Source organism: Mytilus trossulus, chromosome 1, assembly GCF_036588685.1.
Source record: "Mytilus trossulus isolate FHL-02 chromosome 1, PNRI_Mtr1.1.1.hap1, whole genome shotgun sequence".
In the NCBI taxonomy this organism is placed as follows: Eukaryota; Metazoa; Mollusca; class Bivalvia; order Mytilida; family Mytilidae; genus Mytilus; species Mytilus trossulus.
This window is the reverse complement of record NC_086373.1, coordinates 40918154-40930686: the sequence shown is the minus strand read 5'-3', so window position 1 is coordinate 40930686 and position 12533 is coordinate 40918154. Positions and strand designations below refer to the sequence as shown.

Here is a 12533-nt window from a genome sequence, read left to right as displayed (position 1 = left end):
AGTCTTCAGTTCATAATTATCTCATGCAGTTTTCCAATTTTTATATATTTGATTTTTATTCATATTTGATTTTTTAAGCGTAAATTTTAGCATTTCTTTCCTCATTTTTCTCTTTTTTAACATTAAATAACCTAGTCAACATCAGGAGTGACATACATATCCTTTCCAACCAAACTAGGGGGAGGGGAGTAGAACAGAAAAAAATCTTCATTGAGTGGCAATATCTCATATATTAAAGCGTACAACGACAAGAGTCTCGTCTAGGTAACAACAATTGCTGTTTCAAGTTAAAAAAGATAAAGTGGATAAATAACTTATTTTGGCCGTTTTGTTTATTTTTAAGATATAGTTTTACTGATCGGTTTTGTTAAATTTTTTTCATCTACGATTGTCTAAGCGAAAGCCGCAAAAAATGTGTTAAAATCAGCAATGCGAAATATTTGAACACTTAGCTGACCTTTGTTGTTATTTACAGAACCCATTAAACTTGTGCGTAGATCGTATTTCCCCCTCAAAGAGTTATTCAAATGGTTCCTTAGCTTATATATAGCGTGAAACTCTTATTACACCATGTACACAAGGCATCGAATATACGACATTTCTTTTCCGACCGTACATCTGAACAGCTAACCTGACGCACCCCTTTAGCAAGGGTTTACTGTCGGACGAAAGAGGGGTGGTCAAGAAAGTCAACATTTCTATACCCACTATACCCAAGTCAATCCTTTGGTTTTGAATCAAAGGAGATAAAGGTATACATTAATGCGGCAGCAATCTAACGACAGAGACAAATCAAAATATTAAGAGTCAACATAGTTTTCTGTTATAGACAGATGCGTATATAAAATAATCTCAAAACCGTTCAATGATTTAGAAAATACGGAGTTAATTTAATAATATTCACCGTCAAAGATATTCCAACAGGGCCATTTGATTTAATAGTATTTACCGTTAATGATATCCCAACAGGCACAAGAGTTTGATTGAAACATATCACCTACCGTTTTTAAATTTCGATCGGTGGAAATTAAAGAAGGTGTAATATAAACAAGTAGAAGAAAAACACTTCACTGTATAGTATAACGGTAAAATAAATGATGACAAAGGATGACGTCCAGCCGCATATTAAATGAATATTCAGGACGATAACATGTACATATTAAAAACCAATTGTTCAGAGAACAATTGAAGGTCTTTCCATTGAAAACAATGTGTTTTAATATGAAAGTTGTAAAATTAAGTTTAAAATGTCATTTCAATCGTCAACTGATAGGTTATTGTACGCTGATTCCAGAAATATATGGTTTCTATACAATATTTTTTTTAATAAGGGAGATAATTTGTTACTTCCGTTTTGAAAAATGTTACTTCCGATAATATTTGAATATTTAATTGACACTGATTCCAAAATGATCTGGTTCTATATACTTTTTTACTAATAAAGTACAAAAAAAAGCTACTTCCGGCTTACACAAGGTCACTTCCGGTTGTTTTTTTCAAGGTTAAATTGTTTTGATACCTTTTGCCAAAAGTCTCATGGCTATATCATGTATACATATGAGCTGAAAGCAAAGGTCAAAAACTAGAACGTCATATTAATCTATGACCTTGAGATCAATTTCAAGGTCATAAACCAAGGACATCAAATCAAAAGACCATAGGTCTTAATAATATTTGGTTAATCAGTTATATCACCATACACGTATTTTTAAATACAAGAGGGGAGAAAACTCACTTTTACGTTTAACGTACCCTTGCAATCAAAATTTATGTGTTACGACATGTCGAAACTAACAATTTATAAAAGATAATATGTCGATATCTTATACGGTTTCTGGAAATTAGTGGAAATAAGCCAAATTCAAAAATTAGAATATGACCTTGACCTTTAACCTTGACCTAATTTTTATATTTTTGGACCAAGGACCTCAAATCAAAAGATCCTTGGTCTCTAGCACTTATGGTTTACAAGATAGAAATGCATATCACTTATATCAAATGCATAAGGGGAAATAACTCTCATATGGAGCGTTCATATCACTTCGGTCAAAATAGGACAAATCATGCGAAGGATATAACGAGCAATTTTGTAAAATAAATTTGTCATAATATTTTACGGTTGCGAAGGAGTTGCGCTAACAAGGTAAACAGTGTTTGGGGAGATAACTCCTACAAAGAAAAGTATTCGTTTACGCAGGGTAAATTTCAAAAGCGCATAAACTGTTCGATATCATATACCAAATATCTAAGCGACGTATTGCGAAATAAATGTTTATCGCAAGAAGAAAATTAGGCGGAAGAAAAAAAAAAAAAAAAAATAATCAGAAGAAAAACAATAGGTCTTTCCACAGAAAAGTGGAAAGACCTAATAATATGAGTATTAACACTGCTTTGTACTAGTCCGATACGCTGAATCGTGTTTTTTCACATAAGTTCACAAGATATCAGTTCTCAGGAATATTAGTCACCCTACTCGGAAATATATCTGACTCCGAGCCGACAAGTCTGTGCTCTAACTCCTAAATGCCGCTAATTAAGCGTTGAAACAATAAATACCAGTGTCAACGTCTTTGTTTGACCCAGTCGTGTTTCGAACCAAGTACATCCCGCTCTCCAGGTGAACCCACACACGAAAAACATACAGGAGGGCGGTAGTACAGAATATCATACCAAAACCTTATGTATGTAATAATTTGTTTCACAAAAACTTCACAGTTACTAAAGCGATCTTAAAGCATCTAACCTAAATTAGATGTGTTAAATTATATTAGAAACTACACGTAAATATGGATGACCGACTTCAGTATAAATTTGATGGATCAACGCTTTCTGCAAACAAGTTACTCTTGCACCAATTATTTAAGGGGTGTGGATGGGGCCGGATGTGGCCGGCTGTTGCAATGCTAAATTTCTGTCCTTATTGAATATTCCCTCAGTTTCTAGTGGTATTCCAATTTCACGGTCCTACCACACTGTCGGCTTCCTACTGCAAGACCTAGATATTGTATTAACAATTAATGTGTTCTCGGCATGAACATGTATGAAATATTTGCCACTTGACGTAAGGCAAACAACAATCAATTAACTCCATAAATTATTCCATGTTTATAGTACACGAAGACAAGATCTTGTAAAATGCTATGATGTAAAATTTCCATTTAAATCACTCAATACTAGTGCACACTTTTTTTTTATGGTTTTGCAATTAACCACATAACTGAACACTTATAAAAAAATATATTTCACTATGGTTCTTATCTACGGTTTTATTGCGATATATGATATATGATTTTGTCAGGCGATAATAAAAAGAAGAAAGGTAAAAGGTTTTTTTCAACGAGTTTGTTTATGCTACACTAAGACGTGAAAAGGGAATGATTGACGACTAAAATACAAGTGTTTGTTTTCATATAATACATTGTATTTCAATTTAAGCATGATGAGATCAACCTTCCGAAAATATCTCATCTATACATGTTTTGATCGAGCCACTCAAACCTACATATAAAAAGAAGATGTAGTGTGATTGCCACTGAGACAACACACCACAATAATCCAAATGACACAGAAACTAACAACTATAGGTCACCGTACGGCCTTTAACAATGAGCAAAATCTAAACTACATAGTCAGCTATAAAGGCCCCGAAATGACAAATTTAAAAAACTAAACAGCCTAATTTCTGTGCAAAATAATGAACGAATAACAAATATGTAACACAGCAACAAATGACAACTACTGAATAGGGACAGGCACATACAGAATGTAGCAGGGTTAAACTAGTAAGATAGCACCAAATCACTAAACCTTTTGGTTTGTTTAATATAGTTTATTTACAAAATACCAGATGTTATATTCTCTAGATCCAAAACAAAATCATCTGGTAATCAAATAAAACTATTCCTAAGAATGTGACGTAAATTTGTGTATTTGAAAGAGATAAAAATCACGAAATGTAGCTTTAGTTTAAATTCCGTTAAACTTTTTTTTTTTTTTTTTTTTTTACCAAAGGCGTAGTAAAAAGGCACCGTTTTACATCCTACTTTAAAACTTTTTTTGCCAGGATCACCTTTACGCTATGGCGTATAATTTACGGACTACTTTTACGAAAAACCGAACGATTGCACAAACTTATCGCTGGGTTTCACGATATCTTATTTCCATGAGGTCAGGATTACTACCAAATGATTGCACTATTGGTAGAGTATGAATTATTGTTAAACAGCAAATACCAATTTTAACGTCTTTGTTTGACCCGGGCGGGGTTTGAACCAACAACCCCCCGCTCTCGAGGTGAACACACACACGAACAAAACCCAGGAAAGCGGTAGTACAGAATATCATACCAAAACCTAATGTACAATTATTAGTTTCACAAAAACTTCACAGTTACTAAAGCGAGTTAAAAGCAACTAACCTAAATTAGATGTGTTAAATTATATTAGAAACTTCACATAAATATGGATGACCGACTTCAGTATAGATTTTATGTATCAACGCTTTCTGCAAACAAGTTACTCTTGCACCAATTATTTAAGGGGTGTGGATGGGGCCGGATGTGGCCAGCTGTTGCAATGCTAAATTTCTGTCCTTATTCAATATTCCCTCAGTTTTTAGTGGTATTCCAATTTCACGGTCCTACCACACTGTCGGCTTCCTATTGCAAGACCTAGATATTGTATTTACAATTAATGTGTTCTCGTCATGAACATGCATGTTATTTGCCACTGGACGTAAGGCAAACAACAATCAATCAACTCCATAAATTATTCCATGTTTATAGTACACGAAGATAAGATCTTGTAAAATGCTATGATGTAAAATTCCCATTTAAATCACTCAATCATAGTGCAAACTTTATTTTATGGTTTTGCAATTAACCACATAACTGAACACTTATAAAAAAAATATTTCACTATTGTTCTTATCTACGGTTTTATTGCGATATATGATATATGATTATGTCAGGCGATAATAAAAATAAAAAAGGTAAAAGTTTTTTTCAACGAGTTTGTTTATGCTACACTAAGACGTGAAAAGGAAATGATTGACGACTAAAATTAAAGTGTCGTTTTTATATAATACATTGTATTTCAATTTAAGAATGATGATCAACCTTGCGAAAATATCTCATCTATACACGTTTTGTTCGAGCCACTCAAACCTACATATACAAAAGAAGATGTTGTATGATTGCCACTGAGACAACACACCACAATAGACTAAATGACACAGAAATTAACAACTATAGGTCACTGTACGGCCTTCAAAAATGAGCAAAATCCATACCGCATAGTCAACTATAAAGGCCCCTAAATGACAAATGTAAAACACTTAACAGCCTAATGTATGTGCAAATAATGAACGAAACACAAATATGTAACACAGCAACAAATGACAACTACTAAGTAGGGACAGGCACATACAGAATGTAGCAGAGTTAAACTAGTAAGATAGCACCAAATCACTAAACCTTTTGGTTTGTTTAATATAGTTTATTTACAAAATACCAGATGTTATATTCTCTAGATCCAACACAAAATCATCTGGGGTGGTGTTCTCGAAAGTATCCTAAGATTCGTCCTAAGTCATAGATAAGACCAATTTTAGGACGGACTTAAGATCAACTTAGGACACTCTTAAGTTGTGTCTCGAAGCTATCTCAGACGAATCTTATGTTAGGACGTCCTAAACATATCCTAAGTCGAAATTTTAAATCTTTAAAGATATTTGTTGATAAAACATTTATTAATGACGAAAACATTTAATAAAATTGTTTACGAATTTTATAATAACATGTACAGAATAAATTGCATAATTACCAATGTAATTATATATAAAAACAATTTGTTTTGAAAAGAGAATTAAATTTTTAGTATATTCGTATCGTGAAACACGAAGTTCAAAGTTTAAAATCATGCACCTTTTCTTTATGTACGAGTTAATAACCGATGGTGCGTTTCATTTCATGTTCATTTTCACGTAAAATAATGAGCAAAAAGCGAAATCCAAACTTTATTACACTAGGATGAAGATAGGATGCTCTTAAGACACCTTGTTGGGTGTCCTAAAGTTAGGACGAAAAATGAGATATATCATAAGTTAAGAGAGCTTCGAGAACACGACTTGGGACAAAGACTTGTCATAAGATAGACTTAGGACACGTCCTAATCCAAAGATAGCTTCGAGAACACCACCCCTGGTAATCAAATAAAACTATTCCTAAGAATGTGACGTAAATTTGTGTATTTGAAAGAGATAAAAATCACGAAATGTAGCTTTAAGGTCAAGTTACAGTAAATGGGCTATGTCTTAGATTTCAGTAAAATTTGGCATACAACTCTGGCTCGATGAACTTCAACTGAAAATCGAAATAATAATGCATTTATCTCAATTATCCTTTGAAATATTACTGATTGAATTCTTACAAAATGGGTGAACATTTGTATAGAAAGCACATAAAATCGGCGAAAACCCTTCTAAAATTTGTCTTAAAATCGTCAAATCTCTAATTCTACTCCATAGATTTTTCTTAAAAAACTATTTGTTGTTGATACATAAATTTCCGTTATAATGATGCAAAATAAAGATAGGGTCACCGACTTCGTTTTAACGGTATACATCATTCAAAGTTGCGTTCTTTGTGAAAAAATCCAACAAAACGTCGAAATAATCGTAACGTTATCGCGTTGCAGGCCGTAAAACGTTAGTTTTTGACGTTTTTCACTCCCAACAAGGTAACAAATTGATTATTAGACAAAAAACGAAGTCGGTGACCCTATGAATATTTTATATCATAAAAACAGAAATTTATGCGTCAACAATATATAGTTTTTTAAGAAATATCTATGGAGTAGAATAAGAGATTTGGCGATTTTAAGACAAATTTTAGAAGGTTTTTCGCCGATTTTTGTGCTTTCTATGCAAATATTCACCCATATTAAAAGAAATCAATCTGCAATTTTTCAGATAATAAAAGAGATAAATGTATTATTTTTTCGATTTTCAGTTGTAAATCAACAAGCTAAGGTTGTATGCAATTTTTTTAGCAAAATCTGCGACATAGCCTATTTACTGTTCCTTGACCTTAAGTTTAAATTCCGTGAAAATATTTTTATTTTTTTACCAAAGGCGTGGTAAAAAGGCACAGTTTTACATCCTACTTTAGAACTCTTTTTGCCAGGATGACCTTTTCGCTATGGCGTATAATTTACGGACTACCTTTACGAAAAACCTAATGCTTGCAAAAACTTATCGCTGGGTTTCACGATATCTTATTTCCATGAGGTCAGGATTACTACCAAATGATTGCACTATTGGTAGAGTATGAATTATTGTTAAATACATCTCAAATTACAGAATAAGCGAAAAATACCAAAAGGATATTCAAACTCATAAGTAAGAAATAAGCTGACCATGCCAAAGCAAAAAAACGAAAAAGACTAAAAGACAAACAAAAATATAAAAAAAACAACATAGAAAACTAAAGACTGAGCAACATGAACCTAACAAAAAACCGGGGGTGATCTCTGGTGCTCCGGAAGGCTAAGCAGATCCTGCTACTCATGTGAAACCCATCGTGTTGCACATGTTAATACAACCTCGGTAATAAGTCTAATTTCGTAGGTCACATTCGGGGATAAGAGGTTACAAACAGTGGAACATATCCGTCGTCATCTGTAAAACAGATATTCCATAATATACAACTCGTGATTGGGTCCGTTAAATTTTCGAAGAGATGATTTCAAATTCACAACTTGCAACTCTTGGTTAAAAAGCTTTTTTGTGAGCAGCAATCCTCTATCAAGGAAATCATGATAGAAAATGCAAGCCCTGGAATATATTTAATTGAAGTAGACGTATAGAACAGCAAAAATGAATGCTCCTTTCCTTAATAGTTTGTTGTCAAATGTTTGTAAAGATTTGTGTATGATAAACCTGACTAGTTACCTGTGCATAGAATATCTATTCGTCATGATATACATGACGTAAGCTATGGTTATTTCAAAATTCTATTTAATATTGATCATGGAACTAAAACTTAAATCCGACAATCTCCGATCATTTCATGGGAACATTATACAACACACGTGTACTTAATTTTCCAATAAGAATGCCGTTATGGAATTATATACGGTCATGTAGATAGCGATATCGACTTTCGCTAAATATTTTATATATCTTGTTGATATTTATATCAGTAAAGAAAAGAACTACTTTCATAATTCTACAATAATTTGGCTTAATGAGTAGAAGATGACATTTGGTCAAAGATTATTCCTCTTAAGTATTGTTGCTGTGAAGACTTTAGGTAAGACTAACATAATATAATTCATTGTATTGCTTGAAGTATAAATGCTACACATACATGTTTTCGCTATTCAGATGTAATTCAACAAGTTTTAAATGCATACAAAATTTCAATCTTTTGTTTTTTAAGTTGTTTTAAATTTCTTAACTAAAAAAAGACATGGTACATGTGATATAGTTTTTCCCTATTTTTCACTCTCAGTTTTTTTGGCCAGCATATTTATTAAAAAATCTACTCTCCCGGTGTTTCTTTTATAATGAAAGTTTTGTCCTCTTATAGAACGGAATCTTTTGTGGTGGAGAAATGTACAGTAGGTAATCATAGCTGAAAATAAAGATTTTAGATGCCTGATTTCAAATCACTCTTTACTTTGAAGCTATCAGTTTTTCTTTTTCTTTTTTGTTTCATCATGAAATTCAAAGGTTTTGTTGAGAACAATAATAATTACATTGTTTATCAACATATGTTGTTCATTGCAATTGAAATGCAATTGGATATGTCTTTTCAACTGAGTACTTAGTAGGAATATTTGTGACGTCATTTTGATTTGATTTTGAGAATGTTCTAGTATTCGGGAAGTTGTTTTAAATAAAATTTGAGAAAGTTTTTACTGCTAGAGAGGTTTCATATGCGAGAACAACCTGTAAAATCTTAACTTTATCTCTATAAGTTTGAACCATTTATTTCCCAGAGAAAAACCCCGAATACTCTTTTAGCTTTGTAGATTATCGACATAAAAGTCAAAGCTACAGATTTTATTGATATTAAATCCAAAATCTGAATTTTCATCTAAAACAGAACAAAATAATTTTTTTTTTATTATTAATAAATTGTATGAACGCGGACTGCGAAGAAGAAACTAAACACGCTAATTTTAATATTGCCGCTCGCTCATAATTAAAGCAGTAAACAGCATTGTATGTTATATGTATATCGCACACTTTTATACGTATAGTAAAACGACCGGTTGCAGGCTAAATTCTGCAAGTCTCATTTCTCTGTCGTAAATTTTAAAATAATTGCATAAATAATCAAGCAACAATAATCATATCAATGTCTCACAACACATGCATCCAATAGGAATAAAATAAATACATGTAGCTTTCATATTCTACGACATTCAAAAATATTTGACCTCAATTTATATAAAAGTTTACAATCAGTAAATTAATAAGATACACCAATTTGAACTACAATATCAACAAATTACATTTTTATCTGATTGGTAGTACGCCGTTTTGTATAGTTTTGTCTTCCTATAATATAAAATGTGTATGAATACGTTTGTAGCGTAGTATTAAGTAAACTTGTTCGTCCTTTCTTTTTCTTTTTTGAGTCAACAAACCAAAGGGGCTTAGTTTCAAATTTTATACAGCGTTGATGACTACGAACAGAAATCAAGACGATGACTTATTAATAAACATTTCCGTAATTTACCTGCTTAACGTGCCCTCCCCTTTTTTAAACTGAATTGTAAAGAGTATGTCATAGCAAATTAATTTAGGAGGAAAATGGAATTTTGCTTCTTCCCCTGTTGTTTCCAATTTTCGTTTTAATGTTTTGTGTACCGTGTGTCTATTCCTTTTTCTTCTTCTAGTCATGGTGCTGTCTGTTTTTCTTTTGTTTTGAATGCCCCTTTAGTACAAGTATCTTATCCCCTCTTGTTTATCATATATTTTCCTGTCTTACTCTGAGTGAACTGGATTGGTTATATATTATTTTATAGGACTGGTGATTGAAAATACATTTACAACACCAAACAATGGACACAAGAGTTTTTTGCAAGTCGCTGATATTTTGCATTACGTTGTTGATATCAACAAAAATGGTCTTGATTTAAGCGGAATTACGACAATAACATTTGAGGTGAAGGCATGTCAAGATGTTGCAATTATTATGTCGAATTCAGACGATGAAGACTCCTCAAAGTCCATGTATAATTTTATTATTGGTGGCTGGACAAATTTAAAATCAGCTATTCAAAGACGGAATGACGATTCACTTACACCGGGTAGCCAGCAAAGCGTCCTTTACGACACTCCTGACGTTTGTAAATGCGATGAATACCGACCATTCTGGATCAGTGCTATACACGGAGTTATAATGATGGGAAAAGGACTTATCGTTGGTAGAAATGTTATAGCTGAGTTGACCGACCCAAATCCTTTTACAGTGAGAAGCATTGGAATATACACAAATTGGGAAAATTTAGGAGAATGGAAGGTACAGATTGAAGGTAAAAATTGTTTCCTTTTCTTAATTTCTTAATCGCTTCAATACAAGTGTTATTGTTTATTTGATAACTTATCCAAATGAACTTTAGAAAAGAATTTGTAAATTTTGTTCTTGAATTCAATTGAGAATGAAATTCATTTTCTGATGAAATGTCCAGCATTTGAGCAACAGCGACAAGTAATGTTAAATGCTTCTTTAAAAATATATGCTATAATTTAAAAAATCTTTATACAGAAAACAGGTTTATTTGGCTTCTGTCTTGTGAACATGACGAAATATGCAACATTGTGGCTTTAATTTGTTATAAATGTTTTACAATAAGAAAACTTTAAGAACTGCTATCGTTAAATCCATATTATCATAAGCATTGTCATTATTGTGTTTTTCTATTTGTAATCATTATATGTAACATGCCCTTTAAGGGCCGATAATTGGTTTAATAAAGTATTGGTATTCGTATTGGACAGACTTTAATTTGAGATGTCCCCGGTAACATTTGCAATATATTTTCCATTAAAAGCGCTTTGAAAATGCTTTTTGTAGTCTTTCATACTAGTTAGAAAATTTCAAACTTTTATTGAACTGTCCGTTTTTAATCTATAAATTTCTGACGTGACACAAGTCCGAGTGGGATATCTATTTTACATCCCAGCTCTTTCTAGAATAACTGTATGAAAAACGTTTACGCTTAAGGGCATACGATATAGTTTTAATCCTGTATTTACAAGTTCATGAACATTTGCATAAAGACTTTTTTTTACCTGATTAAATCAAATATGTTATAAAAAATATACCTTCATCTGCTACTTTTTGAGTGAAATGAGGTCGATATTTTGTATATTTGCTCAAATTCAGATTTGAGGCCGTAATTTCTTTTTCGAAAGAAAGACATAACTTTTTTTGTTAGAAAAGATAAAAACAAATTGTTTTGGTAAAATAATCGGTAATTTCTGTATTTTATAAGTATACGAATAAAAATATGCATTTTTTATTCAGAAATAACTCAAATTTATCAAATGTTCATGAATTGAGGAAAAACGTCATATTTTGCTGCATGTTTATCAAAATTTAAAAAAATCCTCTGTTTACAGTTTTATAAAATTTGGGTCACATAATCTCCATGCAAAATGAAACAAATTGCCGTTTTGAAAAATAGGGGTCCATGAACTCGTTTTCAAATCAAAGCAGTTTGAATGATAAAAATCAGTCGAAAAATGCATCTTTTCCCGATATGTAACAGATTAACGTCGCAAAAATAACATTTTCCGTTAGCAACGTCATTACCTCCGGGAACCCCTGTAACTGTATCGTATGCCCTTAATAACGTCTAGTTGAGAATGCCATACAATAATTATATTTGTATATTACTATATAGTATATACCCTTTACGAGCCCCGTGTGTTAAATCCTGTTGAAGGGGTATGAATCGTGGCGTCCCATGCTTCAGGTCTTGAGGTTGATTCCCCGCATAGTTACTGGTTTAGTGGATATTTTTCTACATAAATTTTGAAAATTAGTCTTTATTCCGCATAAATAATTTATATTTCATTGTGTGTTCGACATTCCCGCCAAATGTTACAGAACAGAAGAAAGCATGTAGAACAAAGAATCTCAAGATAGGGTAATCTGGTAGGGTTGGTCCGACTCAGATCACCCCTGTTAGAATAAAGGAGTTGGGATGTAAATATGGTTATCATCGTATACGAATCATTTTCAATTCTATGAAAGTACTTTTATTCGTTGGGTAAATATTTCCGTGGTTTTCCTGGATGGATCTATCCACGAATTTAAGTGTCCAAATCAAGACATGCAGGTTTGAATACATGGATACGGGCATATAATTTAGAGAATACAACGAATGTCACAAACTAGAATTATGTATACAACTTCCGACAGGATTTTACTCATTTAATTTTTTAATAACCTAAACTAAACGACTTGTTACCTTTTAATTCTAATGAAAAATTAGTTTCAATCGATGAAATTC

At 32.2% G+C, this 12533-nt stretch overlaps 1 protein-coding gene across 1 annotated transcript; it reads left to right on the top strand.

Moving 5' to 3' along the window:
* Positions 1-10207: 10207 nt before the first annotated feature.
* On the top strand, positions 10208-10579 carry LOC134717779 (uncharacterized). The gene has a single exon (XM_063580303.1). The coding sequence runs from the start codon at positions 10208-10210 to the stop codon at positions 10577-10579; it is 372 nt and encodes a 123-aa protein (XP_063436373.1).
* Positions 10580-12533: the final 1954 nt, after the last annotated feature.

Bases quoted from the DNA above. Each gene is read 5' to 3' on its own strand.
- LOC134717779 (XM_063580303.1), top strand. From the start codon at position 10,208: ATGTCGAATTCAGACGATGAAGACTCCTCAAAGTCCATGTATAATTTT.